We start from the raw sequence: 20,116 nt of genomic DNA on the forward strand, positions 1-20,116 counted from the left end.
TTTTCAGAAGCAATAAACTTCTTCGGTCTTGTTTTGGAAACCACTCAGAATGTAGCTTGTTACAGGGCAAGCGCATCTTCTGTAGGTTTTGTTAGTTTTGGTTTGAGTTTGTGATTTTGGCATTGGTTTTCTTTGTATAATGCTGTCCACAAAGAAGTGTCATCATTTTTGCTGTTTGTAACTATGCATCTACCTTAATTTGTGAATCCCACAGACATTGTAAAAGAGAACCAGTGCTCTCTGTCTCTTTAAACAAAAGAAAGGATCTTCTAGCGACTTGTTTGCCCAAGATCCTTCCTTTGGGACCTGCTCTGGAGCTGCAGGGCTGTGCCTGTGAGCAGAGGTGGAGGGGAAAGGGTCTCAGCACAGCAGCACTGTCAGGGAGCACCAGCCTTGCTCTTTTCAGACTTATTCTCTTTCTGTTTCCACACTCTCCTGCTGAGCGCAGGTGTTGCTGTAAGGACCGAGTGCTCTGGCAGCTCATACTCCTGCTGTGTGCTGTCCTGTCCCCACAGGCAGGGACAGGCCCTGGGCGCTTCTCCGGCAGAGCTGGCCTCCCCAACAGCTCCTCCGTCACACCGTGGCATTGCCGCAGGGCGGTGCCTGAAGGCTCAGGCCTTCTTCCAAAGTTGCTCTCAAGGAAATGCCCAGGAAAGCGCCCCGCAATCGAAAACACCTGTGTGCAGCTTAACTGTGTGAGTGTGCAGGGGGGGACAAGCAGCAGGTCCCTCGCCCAGCCAGGGCTCCTGGGAAAGACAGGAAGGACCAGCAGAGCAGGTTCTTCTCTGTCCCTGGCGGTGATGGACACTAGGGGTAAGATGCCCTAGGGTCATGCTTACAACTTATCCAGTAACAACCACCACTGGCCTCTCGCCCCAGCTTGGGGAGTTTGGTTGGTCTTCTGAAGAAGTCCATGTTTGTATTGTAGGAACCAGATGCAAGCATGCACATCGTGTGCGTGGGGTGAGATGAACCCGAGTAAGCCCAAACACCATCAGCTATTCCCAGGGCTTCAATGAAGGCCTGTGGGGCAGACAGTGTCTGGAGGTCACTTCACTTGGAGAGTAACGTCCCCTGGGAAACCCCCTGAATGCAGCACTGGGATGGGCTTCCTTGAGCCCAGGTCCCTGTGTCCATTCCTCACGCCGTGGGGCATCTCAGAGAGGTGCCGAGCAGGGAGACACAGCGCGGGGCTGAGGTGCTGCCGGCCTCTGGGAGTGGCAACAGGAGGCCATGGAGTCTGCTGCAGGGCCTCTGCCCGTGCCAGGGAAGGACTCGTGTCTCTGAGCAGCCCTGCCAGCGCCCTGACAGTGCCGTGTGTGTCTCCAGGAACAGCCTGTGTGCTTCTCCGTAAGAGACGAAGACAAAATAAGGTGAAAAAAATAATGGGTCAAAATAAAAGTAAGTAGAAAGAAGAAAAATCAAAAAATAAAAAACATTAAAAAAAAAAGAAAAAGCTTAAAAGCAAAGGCCACATGCAGAAGAAAAGGCAAACCAAGGAAGATTTTTTTCTCTATTTCCCATCAGCAGACAATGTCAAGTCACCTCCTGGGAGGCAAGGATTTGGTACATGTAGCGGTTTTTATGGAAGACAAATGGGTTAATAGCGAATGTCCTCCCAATTCCTTTCTCTCAGCTTTTATGGCTGAGAATGTTGCCACATTGCATGGAATATCCCTTTGGTCAATTCAGTAAAGCTGTCCCATCTATGGCCCATCCCAACCACTTGCCCACCCCGAGTGTACTGCCTTTAGAGGAGGTTGGAGGGACAGCCTTCATGCAGTGCGAGCGCTGCTCAGCGATAGCCAAAACACTGGTGCGGGATCAGCACCATTCTAGGCACGAGTAGGAGGCACAGCAGGGTATGGCTGCTATGGGGAAAGTTAACTCCATCCCAGCCAGACCCGGTACAAGGGTGTTCAGGGGTCTCTTCCAACCTGAACCATTCCAGGGTTCAATGAATCTCTCCTTGGAGAGCTCTTTGAAGACAGAATAGAGAGAGGAAGAAGAAGAAAAAGAGCGGCAGAAGTAGAGATGCAAAATGCACCATTCTAAATATAGAAGTTCCTCTGAGGAACATTTCTCCCCTCAAAATATTGGTAGGAAATCTGTGAGAGAAATTTGATGAAAGAAGCACCCTTTTTTCTGCTCAGGGACTGGGCCACAAGGAGGGTGATGGGTGGGTATGGACTCATAGAATCACAGACTCATAGAATGATAGAATGTATTGGGTTGGAAGGGACCTTGAAAGGTTATCTAGTCCAAGCCCCCTGCAGTGAGCAGGGACATCTTCAACTAGATCAGGTTCCTTAGAGCCTCATCCAGCCTGGCCTTGAATGTCTCCAGGGATGGGGCCTCCACCCCCTCTCTGGGCAACCTGGGCCAGCGTCTCACCACCCTCAGTGGAAAGAACTTGTTCCTAATGTCTAATCTAAACCTGCCCTGCTCTAGTTTAAAACCACTGCCCCTCTTCCTATTGCTACATGCCCTTGCAAATGTCGAGCCATTGACCACTGCCCTCTGGATGCCATCATCCAACCAATTCCACATCCACTGAACAGTCCATCCATTCAATCCATATCTCTCCAATTTAGAGAGAAGGATGTTGTGGGGGACCGTTTCAAAGGCCCTACGAAGCCCCGATATACAACATCTGTAGCTCTTCCGCTGTCGACTGATGTGGTCACTCCATTGTAGAAGGCCACTAGATTGGTCAGGCAGGACTTGCCCTTGGTGACGCCATGCTGGCTGTCTCGAATCACCTTGCTGTCCTCCATGTGCCTTAGCATAGCCTCTAGGAGGATCTGTTCCATGATCTTGCCAGGCACAGAGGTGAGGCTGACAGGGCCGTAGTTCGCAGGGTCCTCCTTTCTACCCTTTTTAAAAATGGATCTCATGGTAACAGCATCAGAAAAAAAAAATCCAATCAAAACAAAAACAGAAATAAAAAACAACACAAATTTGAACATCGTGGGAGCACAACTGGGATGGCCAGACTAGCACACTGATATCACCCTCAGGGACTGAGCAGCTGCCTTCTGCTTCCTCATCATCTGGAGGCACTACTGTGTGTCACCCAAGTCAGACCCTTGGGTCACATGAACCATTTTTCAGTTCTCATAGACTATACTCATTATTTCTCCATCGACTCTGACAAGAGCCGAGTTACCCAGATATCCAGGCTGTGGACGGCATATTTCTCATGCAGTGACCGCTTGGAGTAGCTCTACTGACCTCTCTCCATATTTGCCATTCTACAGCTTTGAGAGGAGGAAATCACCCTGCAGCGCCTGGCCCTGGCCATGGCTACTCCAAGCCATAGCACTGATTCCTCACAGCCTTTCTGACTTTGGTCTTTCGGTCCTGGTGGGAGATGATATTATTGTCTTAATCCTGAATTTGTTGGGAACCCAAAAGGAGAGACTGGAGGCTGTTGGGTTATATGTAGGGCTTCAGAGAAATCAGGGAGTGCATTAACCTCACACAAGGGCAGGAGATACTTCCCGCTGGAAGGGGTTATTTGTGCTATTGGCCACACAGCCACCCAAGGCAGCTGGGGTAAGAATCACTCAACCAGGTTTTAGGCATTGGGGTGAAATGAATCTGCACAAATACAGAGATTTGCAGTGTAGTGACGTGACCCCGTCCTTTTTTCCTTCTCATGCACGCAGCTCAAATACAAGCTTTGTCTCCAGGCCCCTTCTGGATGTGAACCATCATGCAGACAGCAGAAACAGTGTGAGTTCAGCCTCTCGGGGCAAACTTTGTCTAACATGGGGATAACGTGGGGCACAGGCCCAGGTTTGAACGCAGAGAGGTGGAGGTGCGGAGAAGCCTTTTCTGTTGCTGCGCCGTTGAGGTAAACCCAGATTGAACAGGTTTCTTTTCTGCTTCCCTGGGTTTTTTGGGGTTTGTTTTTTATTCCCCTTCCATGAGTTTAGCAGTTTCCCTTTGAGCAGCTAAATCTCATTTTTCAGTTTCTCCACTTTTTAAAGACGTAGATGAGTCATGCCTGACATCTCATGATGGATGAGGGAAATGTCTCAGCCTGCAACTGGAAAGAGGTGAAGTTGTGAGGAGATAAATGTGTTGCTTCAGACAACAACTGGTATGAATACAGCAAAAACAGAGAGTGAAGGTGAATGAGCAGGAAAAAAAGGAAACCTGCCCAGTCCATAGAGCTCTGCAGAAGGGGGCTGGAGCTGTACATAACATGAGGTGATACAAGTGGGATCACGACTTAGAGAAAATTTTTCAGCAAGGCTGTGTGAGAGAGGACCAGATAAACAAGAGACTCCACAGTGTGCGGAAGTGATGGGAAGAAAGGTCTTGGGGTAAAAGCGTGAGAAACAACGGGAGAGATTTGGGTTGCAGAGATTTGAAGTAGTCCTGTCCAGGTCTGAGAGGCTGAGTTTCAGAGACAAGGGAAAATAGAGAAACTCTCAAGCATGTTTTGGAATTCGTGGTACTATCACTAACAACAGAGAGGACATTGCTGCAAGGCAACTCTTATTCTTCATGATGATGCACTAAAGCTCTTTTATTTCCTTCCCAACACTTACTATTACTTGTCAAAGTAGCTGTAATTTTCAGTAATTAGCCTCTGGCACGAAGTTCTCAGGACAGTGGTTTTGCTCTCGCTGCTATCTCTTTGTCACCATTTAAAGATGACACCTCGTAGACAGAATTGCCCTGAATTCATGCCCGCTTTGTGCATTTTCTCCCTGGTTCCAGTAAGAGGTGGAGGGTGGGAATAGGGAAGTTGGTCCAGGCCAAGGTACAGATCCCAGATTTCTGGAAAGGCACAAAGGCAGGCAAATTTTTCATGTGGTGGTGTGACCATCATCCGCTGCTCCTGACCCCTGGAGTACCCTGACACAACACCGTGACCTGCATTTCCAGTCTGCTGAGTCCGAACTGTGCAGCAGAGATCCTAGAAGCTCTGAACTGCCTTCGTCTGCCCTGCGTTTCAGCACGTCAAATGAAAGTAACCGAGTCAAAGAGTTGGTTTTGAGCTTCTTCACAGCCTAAAGCACCGCATGGGTAAGGAGACTGGCCAGGAAATGTAAATAATCAAAGGTAGGATGAGACACCTACAGAGCACAAGACAATGCCACCCTGAATTGTCCCAGGAGCTGAAGAAAACCTCGCCTGTAGCTGACTCTCTTCTCCTGGGGCACACTGCAAGGCACAGGCTCATGGAAGGGTTTTTGGGAAAGGGGTTGATGGGGGATCCTCTGGTCCAGCCTCTCACCAAAAGGTAGGGTTGTCAATCCCCGGGTCAGGTTGGGTGACATTCTGGGGAGCTGAAAACCTCCAAAGATGGAGATAACAGAGAGTCGATGGGTGTCCTGCTGCAGGGCAACGTCCGCCTAGTCCGTGTTTCCTAATGCTCAGTATAAATCTCCATGGAGGATGCTTGCCGCTGTTGCCTCTGCCAAACGTCTGCCACAGCAGAAGAGTTTGCCTCCACCTTCCTCTCTCAAGGAAGATGTCACCTGCTCTTAGACTGCCCTGTGCCTCCCCTTCAGCAGACTGAAGAGGCCCAGTTGTCTCAGCCTCTCCACACAGCTCATGTGCTTCAGGCCCCTAACCCCATCCTCACAGACTTCCTCTGGACTTTCTCCAGTTTCTCCATCCTCCTTTCCCAATGGGATCCATATATGGCATCCACCATAACTCCCACACCCTTCTCCCCAGGACACTCCTCAGCCAGTCGGGTCACAGCCTGTCCCAGTGCACGGGCTTTGTTCTGCCCCCAGTGCACACCTTGCCCCCTTTGCCTTATGAAACTTCAGGAGGTTTTGTTTGGCCAAGTCCCCAAGTGCGTCAAGGTCCCTCTGGACTGAAAGGCCAAATCATCAACATTTCAGGTTTTTTGGACAGTGCCTCAAACCAGATAAGCATATGGGGAATTGCAGGATGCTACAGGTCATGAAAGAGAATGATTTGCTTAGTGGAGTTGGCACCCGAGTTTGAAAATCAGCCCACCAACCACCTCAGATATACCCCAAGGTTGTAAGAAAAAAGAAAAGCATGGCCAAAGGGGAATGGATGAACAAGGAAGCCGATCATTTTGGAGGGTATTTCGATAAAAACAGAGAAGCAAATGTGGTTTCAAAGAATGAAAAGGATGTGGTCAGGGCTGTTTGGGGGCACCTCTGAAGCACCCTGGCACCTGATGTGAATTACTTCTGGGGTCAGAGACAACCTAAGAGCTTTCCCTAATTTGAAAAAATGAAGGGGAAGAAAGGACAGTCATATTTAGGCTAGAAGGGTCCTCGGGAGGTGTCTCGAGCAGCCTCCTGCAGGGCCAGACCAGTTACTGCGGGCTTTCTCCAAACACATCTTGGTCACTTTCTAGAAGAGATCCAGTGCACGCTCCCTGGGAAACAGCTTCCAGCACTTGACTATCCTTATGCGGGAAAAGTTTCTCCCTGTATCTACCCTGACCCTCTCTTTTGTCATCCCGTTGCCTCTTGTCTTTGTGTCTTGTACCATGGACGTGAGCCTGACTCAGACTTCAGAATGAACAAGCCCAGCTCTCTCAGCTTCTTCTCACAAAACATGTGCTCCAGCCCTGACCACCTTTGTGGGCCTCCAGGGAACTTTCTCCACTGTACCAATTTCTCTCTGTAATTGGGGTGTGTGTGTGTGTGTGTGTGATAAACCAAAGAAATAACCTGGATGTGGTGTAACAAGTCCTGAGCAGAAGGGGATCATCACTTCCACTGTCTGTGCTCCTGCTCCTACAGCCCCGAATGCTTTTGGCCTCCCTTGCCGATGGCTCATGGTTGTCCCAATGAAACCCAAGGACCACCAAAGTCTTTCCTGCAGAGCTGCTATCCAGCCATGCAGCCCCATGCCCTCTGCCATTGCACAGGATGAGTGCACCTCAAGGGGAGGACTTTGGCGTTGTCATTATTGGATACTGTGTGCTTCCTTTTGGCCCAGCCTTCCAGCCTGTCTTTGTCCTTTGGGTGGAAGCCTTGAGCTCCAGCATAGCGTTTGTTCTCCTCCATATGCTGTCATCTACAACTGTTATGGAAAAGCACTCTCTCGTCTCCTCTGGGTCGTTATAAACACATTAAACAGGGCAGGTTGCAGGATAGACCCCTGCAGAACCTTACAATCTACAGGCCTCCAGGCAGTGTAACACGCATTGACCATGTCCCTCCGAGCCCGCCTGTACAGATGGTTTTAGCTATCCATTAGCCATCCATGCAGGCATTAGCCATCCTAGCTTGGGCATAAGAGCGTTCTGTGGGACAATGCTGAAAACTTTGCTGGCTTCCAGGTCAAAGATAACTACGTCTCTCCTTGCACCTAACAGTCATGTCCTTTCTTCACATAAAGCAAGTAGGATGGCCAGGCACAGTCTCCCCTGGGTAAATCCTGTCACCTTCTCTTTCAGCCATGAAAGAATTGTGACCTGAGGGGACCTGCTCTGGAGCACAGCCTTTCACTCCCCTGCTCATCCATGGGGCATTTCTGAAAGGTGCATGCAATATTTGGCTGCCGCCAGTCATCAGGGAGTGCCCCCAGTTTCCAAGATGATGGAAGTGGCCTCTCCGTGACATCAGCCTGCTCTCTCAGCTCCCTGGGATGCCACCCATCCTGTCCTAGAGACTGGTGAGGATGGCGCTTGCTCAAGTGACTCCTGACTTGATGCCCATCCACCGCTGGTTGTTCTCCTCCAGGGTCCTGCCTCAAGTCACAGAGGCCTGGGAGACCTTGCAGGGAAAGATCGAGGCAAAGAGGACATAGACAATCTCAGATCTGCCTACACCTGCTCTCATGAAACTCAGCAGTGGCCACACACTATCTTTGTTTCCTCTTTAACTGTTCCTGATGTTTTAAGCATGCACCATGGTGCCCTTGAATTGCCTCTCAAGTTTAGCCTGAGTTTCCATCCTTGCTATGCCTGGAGGATGCTGTCCTTGGACACCAGCTGTACTGAGCTGTGCCACCATGTCTGGGCAGTGTATCCCATCCCTGACAGAGGTCTGCCTCCATCAGCAATGGCTCCAGCTCATCCTGTCTGTGCCCCTGGCTGAGGGCATTGCTGCACATTTGGGCTGAAGCACCCCAGCTGTGGCACCAGGCAAGCTCCTACTTGCCTTAAGGAAACCTGGTACCAAGTGTCCAAGACCCCGTGTGGGCAGAGACTTTGCTTCAGAGCAGAGATGTGGGACCGACATAAGACAAGTGAATGTCTTTCTAGCCCTGGGACTACAGACTCAGGGTGAAATGTCCTAATTCACTCAATGGAATCATCCCCCGAGCTTGGAAAAATGAGATCCTTCCCTTTCACCCTTCTGGTGTCTACTATTGGGACAAGAAGAGGTGATTCTCCTACCAACTCTTTTCTAATAAAAGCAATGCCACAGGACATAAGTCTCTCTCCAGCTGAGGGAGGGAACGTCAGCGATTACATCAGCAGGTTCCCCTGGAGCCCCAGGGACACCTGGAGGGAGCCCCGAGGGGGCAGAGAAAGGGCTGCCTTGGGCTGGTCCTCTGCTGCTGAGCTGGGCTGGGCTCCTGGCATGGAGGGAGCTGATGGCAAGCGGGCAGCGCTGCAGAGAGACAGCTCTGCCCAGGAGCAGCTCCTCTGCCAAGCGCAGCAGGGCTGAGGGCACTGCCTGCAGGCAGCGAGGGCAGAGGAGGGAGGCAGAGAGTGTAAAGGCAGTCTGGGGTGGGAGGAGAGAGGAGAGCTCACTTGGAGAAAGATCTTCACAGCCCTGAACAGGGTAAGTCTCTGGCTGCAGGGCAATGCAGCTGCGGTTCCTGGAATGATCTCCCAAAGCTGGCACATCCCACAGCCTCTGGGATCTGTCAGGAGGTCTCTCACAGTTTCTCCAGCGTAGAGGAAAAGGACTTGCTTTGGAGCAGGGCTTCCCTGTGGCTCTGTCAAAGGGACAGGGCACATCAGCTGCCTTCACCCGGGGATGGCTGCAGTGTGAAGGTGGGTGTGCAGCCAGGGGTGCCCAGGGCTGTCCTTCAGAGCAGGGTCCCTTCACCCAAGGGTGCTTTGTGCCGTGGCAGGGACTTATCTCCTGTCAGGATCAGCTCTCCGTTTACCTGAGGAGCTCCCACCAGCAGTGTGGGGAGAAGCTGTGGGGGGAAGAGGCAACTCCTGGCAGGAGAGTGTCCTGCTGTCAAGGGGGTGCTGCGTGGGGCAGGGCTGCTCTCAGCTGCAGTTCACCCCCAGGACATTTCCCAAGGGATTGTTTGAGGGAAAGCTCAAGGCAGGAATTACGTTACAGATAAGGAGCTTTCCTGCGTTTGTGTTTTTATTTTCCTAGTGAGAGGGTGGGGAGGTAGAACAAGGGATACATGTATAGGGAGCTCTCAAGTGGGAAGAAGTCAGTGAGACTCCTGAGCTGTAGCTTTGAGTGATCAGCAGGTCTGCCAGGAACCTCCTGGAGTGCCTTCAGCCACTCCTCTGCCCACAGGCAGCACCAGCATCAGCTCTGCTGGACCCATCGGGGTTGTTCTGACCTGCCCTTTTCCACCTGCAAACAGGAACATGAACCCGGCCAGTGCCCGGCAAACAGGCAGGTTTCTGTGGGGCCAAGGGGAGCGCACAGGGGTTGGGATGGGGTCTGTGAGAGCTGACGGGGAAAAGACATGGGACAGGGAAACACCTCCCAGGAGGAAAATCTCCCGGCAGCAGAGCTATGATCAGGGAATGCGAGGAAAGAGAAACCAGAAATGCTGTGGGAGGAAGGATTCAGAAAACTCTGTAGGATCCCCTCCAATGCAGACCCCTTCCCCTGAGCAAGTGTCTCCATGGGAATGAAGTGTCCAAGCTCTCCTCTAACCCGTGGGGCTGTGGGCAAAGTAGTCTATGTGGCTGGGGAATGAGCTGACTCTCCCCTTCTGAGATACCATCACTAGGACACTTGGGTGTCTCCTTGGGGTGTCCTTCCAAGCACTGCGCTGCCCTCCAGGATGCCAGTCTGTCCTGGAGCATCCTGCTGTTACCTGAATGCCCAGTGGAGAAGCGCAGAGACGCTACGACCAAGGAAAGGCTGCTGGGTTTGTGAAACGAGCCATGTGTGTCCTTGGCGAGAAGTGGGGTGCTGAGACCTTGAGAGAGGGTGAGACGCTGAGCTCTCGGCAGGGGGTTTCTCTGCTCTCAGCAGCGCCTGGTGTCTTTTCAGGTCTACATGTGAGTGTGATTCCCCTCTGTCTCAGAAAGGCACAAGCAGAGGGCAGCTGGGAACAAGACAGAGGGACAGACCAGCTCCCCTCGCTCTGCACTAACCCTCAGACAATCCCCTCGCCTGGCAGGACTCCCTTTGCTGTCCCTGAACGCAGCAGAAATGGTGAGGGTTTCTGAAATCCAAGAGAATCTCCTGCTGAGATGGGAGAGAGCTGTATGAGAACCTCTCTCCAACACTCTTGCAACTGTGGTTTCATGGCAATGGGAGTGCAGAGACTGACAAGCCCTTTTTTCATGAGGAGAGGTTTATCTGAGAAATTGGGACACCAGGACTGGCCACCCCATTCCCACGCATCTGCTGCTGCAGAGCAGGGCTGACTCCTGGGCATCCGGTGGGCAGAGGTCCCGCTCCCCCTGGCACACCTGGACAGAACCAACCAGAGCTCCAGCCACAGAGCTGAATGAAGATCTGATAGAAATGGAAAAGCAGTGCAGAGTGTGAGGTATGAGAACTGGTGTTGATTTTGCCCTGAGAAGTCTCCCCTAACTTCTCACTGGCCTGTCCTCCTTCTTCAGTGATGAATACCCAGAGGAAGCAAATGTCCAACAGCAGCTCCATCACCCAGTTCCTCCTCCTGGCATTCGCAGACACACGGGAGCTGCAGCTCTTGCACTTCGGGCTCTTCCTGGGCATCTACCTGGCTGCCCTCCTGGCCAACGGCCTCATCATCACCGCCATCGCCTGTGACCACCGCCTCCACACCCCCATGTACTTCTTCCTCCTCAACCTCTCTGTTCTTGACCTGGGCTCCATCTCCACCACTCTCCCCAAATCCATGGACAATTCCCTGTGGGACACCAGGGCCATCTCCTACACAGGATGTACTGCCCAGGTCTTTCTGTTTGTCTTTTTCATTTCAGCGGAGTTTTTTCTTCTCACTGTCATGGCCTATGACCGCTACGTTGCCATCTGCAAACCCCTGCACTACGGGACCCTCCTGGGCAGCAGAGCTTGTGTCCACATGGCAGCAGCTGCCTGGGGCAGTGGGTTTCTCAATGCTCTCCTGCACACGGCCAATACATTTTCCCTGCCCCTCTGCCAGGGCAATGCCCTGGACCAGTTCTTCTGTGAAATCCCCCAGATCCTCAAGCTCTCCTGCTCAGACTCAGACTCCCTCAGGGAAGTTGGGCTTATTGGGGTTAGTGCCTTGGTTGCTTTTGTTTGCTTCGTTTTCATCGTGCTGTCCTATGTGCAGACCTTCAGGGCCGTGCTGAGGATCCCCTCTGAGCAGGGACGGCACAAAGCCTTTTCCACGTGCCTCCCTCATTTGGCCGTGGTCTCCCTCTTTCTCAGCACTGGCATGTTTTCTCATCTAGCGCCCCCCTCCATCTCCTCTGCAGTTCTAGATCTGGTGGTGGCAGTTCTGTACTCGGTGGTTCCTCCAGCCGTGAACCCCCTCATCTACAGCATGAGGAACCAGGAGCTCAAGGATGCATTGCGGAAACTGATGACCAGATGATTTTCAGAAGCAATAAACTGTCATCTTCTGCAAATCTCTCATCATGTAACTCATTGCCGGCCAAGCCCATGTTGGCTTCGTAGGCAAAGTAATTGTACCATTGGGTATTGGTTTGTGGTTTGTGGTTTGGTTGTTTTGTTATGTTTTTTTTTTCTTTGTTTTCTTTGTATAAAGTTTTCTACAAAGAAATATTGTCATTTGTGCTGTTTCTAATTATGCATCTTTCCCAATTTGTGAGTCCCACAGTCTCTGTAAATGAGGCCCCACGCTCTCTGTGTTTTTAAAAAAAGAAAGAAGGAACCTTCCAGCGACTTGTTTGCTCCAGATCCTCCGTTTGAAGGCCTCTCTGGAGCTGCAGGGCATGCCTGTGTGCAGAGGTGGAGGGGAAAGAACAGGACAGAGGAGGGGGAAGAAGAGGAGGGAGAACCAGCCTTGGCCTTCTCACAGCTGCTCTCTTCCCATTTCCACATTCTCCATTCTGATCCCTTGTGCTGTTGGAAGGCCTGATTGCTCTGGCAGCTCTCTCCTACTGCTGTGGTGTGGCAGCGCTGTGACCACAGGCAGGGGCAGGGACGGGTCAGTTCTCTGACAGAGCTGGCCTCCCTAACAGCACCTCCATCGCAGCAGGGAATGTCCTCAGGCAGTGCCTGAAGGTCTTCAGGCAAAAACACCTTTGGAAGGTCGTCTCCCAATGTTGCTGTCAAGAACATGCCCAGCAAAGTTCCCCACAAATGGCACCACCAGCGTAGAACTTAATTGTGTAAAGTGTGCAGGGGGGGACAAGCAGCAGGTCCCTCGCCCAGCCAGGGCTCCTGGGAAAGACATGAAGGACCAGCAGAGCAGGTTCTTGTCAGGTCCTGTGTGTGCAGGACACCCCAGGGAAGCTGCCACAGGGCAATGGTCACACACCTGGGCAGTAACAACCACAGGCCTGAGCATAATGTGTGTGTGGTGAGATTAACCTGAGTGAGAACAAACACCATCCGCTGTTCCTGGGGGTTCCATTAAGGGCTGTGGGACAGACAGTGTCTGGAGGTCACTTCACTTGGAGAGTAACGTCCCCTGGGAAACCCCCTGAATGCAGCACTGGGATGGGCTTCCTTGAGCCCAGGTCCCTGTGTCCATTCCTCACGCCGTGGGGCATCTCAGAGAGGTGCCGAGCAGGGAGACACAGCGCGGGGCTGAGGTGCTGCCGGCCTCTGGGAGTGGCAACAGGAGGCCATGGAGTCTGCTGCAGGGCCTCTGCCCGTGCCAGGGAAGGACTCGTGTCTCTGAGCAGCCCTGCCAGCGCCCTGACAGTGCCGTGTGTGTCTCCAGGAACAGCCTGTGTGCTACCTCACCCTCCCCTCTCTTCATGGCCTGTCCCTTTGATGACACGGTGTGACAGAAGCACCTCTGTGGAGCATCTCCCCTGTGCAGTCCGAAAGGGTTCTGCAGGCGTGAGCGGCATTGCCCTCTAGAAGATGGCATTTCTCACCTCTCACAGAGCACAGAGCACGTCTAGGGAGTAGGAATGCAGTGAGAGGCACACACCCTCCATGTTTCACCTCTCTGAACGTCCTTCACAATATTTTTAAGCACCTGACAGAGAAGCAAATGCCTTTAGTACGAGATGTCCTCAACCTTCAGAAAAATTCTCGTCCTCCTCTCTCTCATGACCTGCCCCATGACTGTGGTTGGGAACACCCTCCTCATCATGGGGCTGCCTCTGGAAATCTTGTAAACCTGCTCCAGCTCCACCACTCTGACTGTCCCCTGGCTGGGGACAGCACAATCTCTGCTCACAGCAATGGTAGTGCTCTTTCCTGCACCTTTGGCATGTACAGAGTGTTTCCTGCTGGTGGCCCCATCCTACGATGACGACTGGGCTGTATGCCACCCCCTGCTCTCTGCAAGGCTCAGGAACTGGAAGGGTTGTCTCCAGAAGGCGGCTGCACCTTGGCTAGGGGGATTTCTGTCATCTACAGCAATCATTTCCTTCTTGTCCCAGTTGTCCTGGACAGATGTCTGGACCGGATCTGGTCCAGATGTCCTGGAACACTTCTTAAGGGCCGTGCTGAGGATCCCCTCTGAGCAGGGACGGCACAAAGCCTTTTCCACGTGCCTCCCTCACCTGGCCGTGGTCTCCCTGCTTGTCAGCACTGCCGTGTTTGCCTACCTGAAGCCCCCCTCCATCTCTTCCCATGTTCTAGACCTGGTGGTGGCAGTCCTGTACTCAGTGGTGCCTCCAGTAGTGAACCCCCTCATCTACAGCATGAGGAACCAGGAGCTCAAGGATGCCCTGTGGAAACTGATGACCAGATGATTTTCAGAAGCAATAAACTTCTTCGGTCTTCTTTTGGAAACCACTCAGAATGTAGCTTGTTACAGGGCAAGCCCATCTTCTGTAGCTTGTGTTAGTTTCGGTTTGAGTTTGTGATTTTGGCATTGGTTTTCTTTGTATAATGCTGTCCACAAAGAAGTGTCATCATTTTTGCTATTTGTAATTGTGCATCTACCTTAACTTGTGAATCCCACAGACATTGTAAAAGAGGACCAGTGCTCTCTGTGTCTTTAAACAAAAGAAAGGATCTTCTAGCGACTTGTTTGCCCAAGATCCTTCCTTTGGGACCTGCTCTGGAGCTGCAGGGCTGTGCCTGTGAGCAGAGGTGGAGGGGAAAGGGTCTCAGCACAGCAGCACTGTCAGGGAGCACCAGCCTTGCTCTTTTCAGACTTATTCTCTTTCTGTTTCCACACTCTCCTGCTGAGCGCAGGTGTTGCTGTAAGGACCGAGTGCTCTGGCAGCTCATACTCCTGCTGTGTGCTGTCCTGTCCCCACAGGCAGGGACAGGCACTGGGCGCTTCTCCGGCAGAGCTGGCCTCCCCAACAGCTCCTCCGTCACACCGTGGCATTGCCGCAGGGCGGTGCGCGAAGGCTCAGGCCTTCTTCCAAAGTTGCTCTCAAGGAAATGCCCAGGAAAGCGCCCCGCAATCGAAAACACCTGTGTGCAGCTGAACTGTGTGAGTGTGCAGGGGGGGACAAGCAGCAGGTCCCTCGCCCAGCCAGGGCTCCTGGGAAAGACAGGAAGGACCAGCAGAGCAGGTTCTTCTCTGTCCCTGGCTGTGATGGACACTAGGGGTAAGATGCCCTAGGGTCATGCTTACAACTTATCCAGTAACAACCACCACTGGCCTCTCGCCCCAGCTTGGGGAGGTCAGTTGGTCTTCTGAAGAAGTCCATGTTTGTATTGTAGGAACCAGATGCAAGCATGCACATCATGTGCGTGGGGTGAGATGAACCCGAGTAAGCCCAAACACCATCAGCTATTCCCGGGGCTTCAATGAAGGCCTATGGGGCAGACAGTGTCTGGAGGTCACTTCACTTGGAGAGTAACGTCCCCTGGGAAACCCCCTGAATGCAGCACTGGGATGGGCTTCCTTGAGCCCAGGTCCCTGTGTCCATTCCTCACGCCGTGGGGCATCTCAGAGAGGTGCCGAGCAGGGAGACACAGCGCGGGGCTGAGGTGCTGCCGGCCTCTGGGAGTGGCAACAGGAGGCCATGGAGTCTGCTGCAGGGCCTCTGCCCGTGCCAGGGAAGGACTCGTGTCTCTGAGCAGCCCTGCCAGCGCCCTGACAGTGCTGGGTGTGATGCCAGGAACAGCCTGTGTGATTCTCAGCAAGAGACCAGGACAAAATAAGGTGAAAAAACTAATGGGTCAAAATAAAAGTAAGTAGAAGGAGGGAAAAAATCATCTAATAAAAAACATTAAAAAAAAAAAGAAAAAGCTTAAAAGCAAAGGCCACATGCAGAAGAAAAGGCAAACCAAGGAAGATTTTTTCTCTATTTCCCATCATCAGACAACGTCAAGTCACCTCCTGGGAGGCAAGGATTCAGTACATGTAGTGGTTTTTATGGAAGACAAATGTGTTAATAGCGAATGTCCTCCCAATTCCTTTCTCTCAGCTTTTATTGCTGAGAATGTTGCCACATTGCATGGAATATCCCTTTGGTCAATTCAGTAAAGCTGTCCCATCTATGGCCCATCCCAACCACTTGCCCACCCCGAGTGTACTGCCTTTAGAGGAGGTTGGAGGGACAGCCTTCATGCAGTGCGAGCGCTGCTCAGCGATAGCCAAAACACTGGTGCGGGATCAGCACCATTCTAGGCACGAGTAGGAAGCACAGCAGGGTATGGCTGCTACGGGGAAAGTTAACTCCATCCCAGCCAGACCCGGTACAAGGGTGTTCAGGGGTCTCTTCCAACCTGAACCATTCTAGGGTTCAATGGATCTTTTCCTTGGAGAGCTCTTTGAAGACAGAATAGAGAGAGGAAGAAGAAGAAAGAGAGCGGCAGAAGTAGAGATACCAAATGCACCATTCTAAATATAGAAGTTCCTCTGAGGAACATTTCTCCCCTCAAAATATTGGTAGGAAATCTGTGAGAGAAATTTGATGAAAGAAGCACCCTTTTTAACTGCTCAGGGACTGGGCGACAAGGAGGGTGATGGGTGGGTATGGACTCATAGAATCACAGACTCATAGAATGATAGAATGTATTGGGTTGGAAAGGATCTTGAAAGGTTATCTAGTCCAAGCCCCCTGCAGTAAGCAGGGACATCTTCAACTAGATCAGGTTGCTCAGGGCCTCATCCAGCCTGGCCTTGAATGTCTCCAGGGATGGGGCCTCCACCCCCTCTCTGGGCAACCTGGGCCAGCGTCTCACCACCCTCAGTGGAAAGAACTTGTTCCTAATGTCTAATCTAAACCTGCCCTGCTCTAGTTTAAAACCATTGCCCCTCTTCCTATTGCTACATACCCTTGCAAATGTCGAGCCATTGACCACTACCCTCTGGATGCCATCATCCAACCAATTCCACATCCACTGAACAGTCCATCCATTCAATCCATATCTCTCCAATTTAGAGAGAAGGATGTTGTGGGGGACCGTTTCAAAGGCCCTACGAAGCCCCGATATACAACATCTGTAGCTCTTCCGCTGTCGACTGATGTGGTCACTCCATTGTAGAAGGCCACTAGATTGGTCAGGCAGGACTTGCCCTTGGTGACGCCATGCTGGCTGTCTCGAATCACCTTGCTGTCCTCCATGTGCCTTAGCATAGCCTCTAGGAGGATCTGTTCCATGACCTTGCCAGGCACAGAGGTGAGGCTGACAGGGCGGTAGTTCGCAGGGTCCTCCTTTCTACCCTTTTTAAAAATGGATCTCATGGTAACAGCATCAGAAAAAAAAAATCCGAAAAAAACAAAACAGAAAAAAAACAACAACACAAATTTGAACATCGTGGGAGCACAACTGGGATGGCCAAACTAGCACACTGATATCACCCTCAGGGACTGAGCAGCTGCCTTCTGCTTCCTCATCATCTGGAGGCACTACTGTCTGTCACCCAAGTCAGACCCTTGGGTCACATGAACCATTTTTCAGTTCTCATAGACTATACTCATTATTTCTCCATCGACTCTGACAAGAGCCGAGTTACCCAGATATCCAGGCTGTGGACGGCATATTTCTCATGCAGTGACCGCTTGGAGTAGCTCTACTGACCTCTCTCCATATTTGCCATTCTACAGCTTTGAGAGGAGGAAATCACCCTGCAGCGCCTGGCCCTGGCCATGGCTACTCCAAGCCATAGCACTGATTCCTCACAGCCTTTCTGACTTTGGTCTTTCGGTCCTGGTGGGAGATGATATTATTGTCTTAATCCTGAATTTGTTGGGTAACCCAAAAGGAGAGACTGGAGGCTGTTGGGTTATATGTAGGGCTTCAGAGAAATCAGGGAGTGCATTAACCTCACACAAGGGCAGGAGATACTTCCCGCTGGAAGGGGTTATTTGTGCTATTGGCCACACAGCCACCCAAGGCAGCTGGGGTAAGAATCACTCAACCAGGTTTTAGGCATTGGGGTGAAATGAATCTGCACAAATACAGAGATTTGCAGTGTAGTGACGTGACCCCGTCCTTTTTTCCTTCTCATGCACGCAGCTCAAATACAAGCTTTGTCTCCAGGTCCCTTCTGGATGTGAACCATCATGCAGACAACAGAAACAGTGTGAGCTCAGCCTCTCGGGGCAAACTTTGTCTAACATGGGGGTAACGTGGGGCACAGGCCCAGGTTTGAACGCAGAGAGGTGGAGGTGCGGAGAAGCCTTTTCTGTTGCTGCGCCGTTGAGGTAAACCCAGATTGAATTGGCTTCTTTTCTGCTTCCCTGGGTTTTTTGGGGTTTGTTTTTTATTCCCCTTCCATGAGTTTAGCAGTTTCCCTTTGAGCAGCTAAATCTCATTTTTCAGTTTCTCCACTTTTTAAAGACATAGATGAGTCATGCCTGACATCTCATGATGGCTGAGGGAAATGTCTCAGCCTGCAACTGGAAAGAGGTGAAGTTGTGAGGAGATAAATGTGTTGCTTCAGACAACAACTGGTATGAATACAGCAAAAACAGAGAGTGAAGGTGAATGAGCAGGAAAAAAAGGAAACCTGCCCAGTCCATAGAGCTCTGCAGAAGGGGGCTGGAGCTGTACATAACATGAGGTGATACAAGTGGGATCACGACTTAGAGAAAATTTTTCAGCAAGGCTGTGTGAGAGAGGACCAGATAAACAAGAGACTCCACAGTGTGCGGAAGTGATGGGAAGAAAGGTCTTGGGGTAAAAGCATGAGAAACAACGGGAGAGATTTGGGTTGCAGAGATTTGAAGTAGTCCTGTCCAGGTCTGAGAGGCTGAGTTTCAGAGACAAGGGAAAATAGAGAAACTCTCAAGCATGTTTTGGAATTCGTGGTACTATCACTAACAACAGAGAGGACGTTGCTGCAAGGCAACTCTTATTCTTCATGATGATGCACTAAAGCTCTTTTATTTCCTTCCCAACACTTACTATTACTTGTCAAAGTAGCTGTAATTTTCAGTAATTAGCCTCTGGCACGAAGTTCTCAGGACAGTGGTTTTGCTCTCGCTGCTATCTCTTTGTCACCATTTAAAGATGACACCTCGTAGACAGAATTGCCCTGAATTCATGCCCGCTTTGTGCATTTTCTCCCTGGTTCCAGTAAGAGGTGGAGGGTGGGAATAGGGAAGTTGGTCCAGGCCAAGGTACAGATCCCAGATTTCTGGAAAGGCACAAAGGAAGGCAAATTGTTCATGTGGTGGTGTGACCATCATCCACTGCTCCTGACCCCTGGAGTACCCTGACACAACACCGTGACCTGCATTTCCAGTCTGCTGAGTCCTAACTGTGCAGCAGAGATCCTAGAAGCTCTGAACTGCCTTCGTCTGCCCTGCGTTTCAGCACGTCAAATGAAAGTAACTGAGTCAAAGAGTTGGTTTTGAGCTTCTTCACAGCCTAAAGCACCGCATGGGTAAGGAGACTGGCCAGGAAATGTAAATAATCAAAGGTAGGATGAGACACCTACAGAGCACAAGACAATGCCACCCTGAATTGTCCCAGGAGCTGAAGAAACCCTCACCTGTAGCTGACTCTCTTCTCCCAAGGAACACTGCAAGGCACAGGCCCATGGAAGGGTTTTTGGGAAAGGGGTTGATGGGGGATCCTCTGGTCCAGCCTCTCACCAAAAGGTAGGGTTGTCAATCCCTGGGTCAGGTTGGGTGACATTCTGGGGAGCTGAAAACCTCCAAAGATGGAGATAACAGAGAGTCGATGGGTGTCCTGCTGCAGGGCAACGTCCGCCTAGTCCGTGTTTCCTAATGCTCAGTATAATCTTCATGGAGGATGCTTGCCGCTGTTGCCTCTGCCAAACGTCTGCCACAGCAGAAGAGTTTGCCTCCACCTTCCTCTCTCGAGGAAGATGTCACCTGCTCTTAGACTGCCCTGTGCCTCCCCTTCAGCAGACTGAAGAGGCCCAGTTGTCTCAGCCTCTCCACACAGCTCATGTGCTTCAGGCCCCTAACCCCATCCTCACAGACTTCCTCTGGACTTTCTCCAGTTTCTCCATCCTCCTTTCCCAATAGGATCCATATATGGCATCCACCATAACTCCCACACCCTTCTCCCCAGGACACTCCTCAGCCCGTCGGGTCACAGCCTGTCCCAGTGCACGGGCTTTGTTCTGCCCCCAGTGCACACCTTGCCCCCTTTGCCTTATGAAACTTCACTTCAGGAGGTTTCGTTTGGCCAAGTCCCCAAGTGCGTCAAGGGCCCTCTGGACTGAAAGGCCAAATCATCAACATTTCAGGTTTTTTGGACAGTGCCTCAAACCAGATAAGCATATGGGGAATTGCAGGATGCTACAGGTCATGAAAGAGAATGATTTGCTTAGTGGAGTTGGCACCCGAGTTTGAAAATCAGCACACCAACCATCTCAGATATACCCCAAGGTTGTAAGAAAAAAGAAAAGCATGGCCAAAGGGGAATGGATGAACAAGGAAGCCGATCATTTTGGAGGGTATTTCGATAAAAAGAGAGAAGCAAATGTG

The 20,116-nt window shown here is 51.4% G+C and overlaps 1 protein-coding gene across 1 annotated transcript; it reads left to right on the plus strand.

The window, feature by feature from the left end:
* Window positions 1-5,039: 5,039 nt before the first annotated feature.
* Window positions 5,040-12,150, plus strand: LOC141737311 (olfactory receptor 14C36-like). The gene is made up of 2 exons (XM_074571990.1): window positions 5,040-5,043; window positions 10,706-12,150. The coding sequence occupies exons 1-2, from the start codon at window positions 5,040-5,042 to the stop codon at window positions 11,686-11,688; spliced, it is 987 nt and encodes a 328-aa protein (XP_074428091.1). The 3' UTR covers window positions 11,689-12,150.
* The last annotated feature ends 7,966 nt before the right edge of the window (window positions 12,151-20,116 follow it).

This window comes from Larus michahellis, unplaced genomic scaffold, assembly GCF_964199755.1.
Source record: "Larus michahellis unplaced genomic scaffold, bLarMic1.1 SCAFFOLD_34, whole genome shotgun sequence".
Taxonomy (NCBI): domain Eukaryota; kingdom Metazoa; phylum Chordata; class Aves; order Charadriiformes; family Laridae; genus Larus; species Larus michahellis.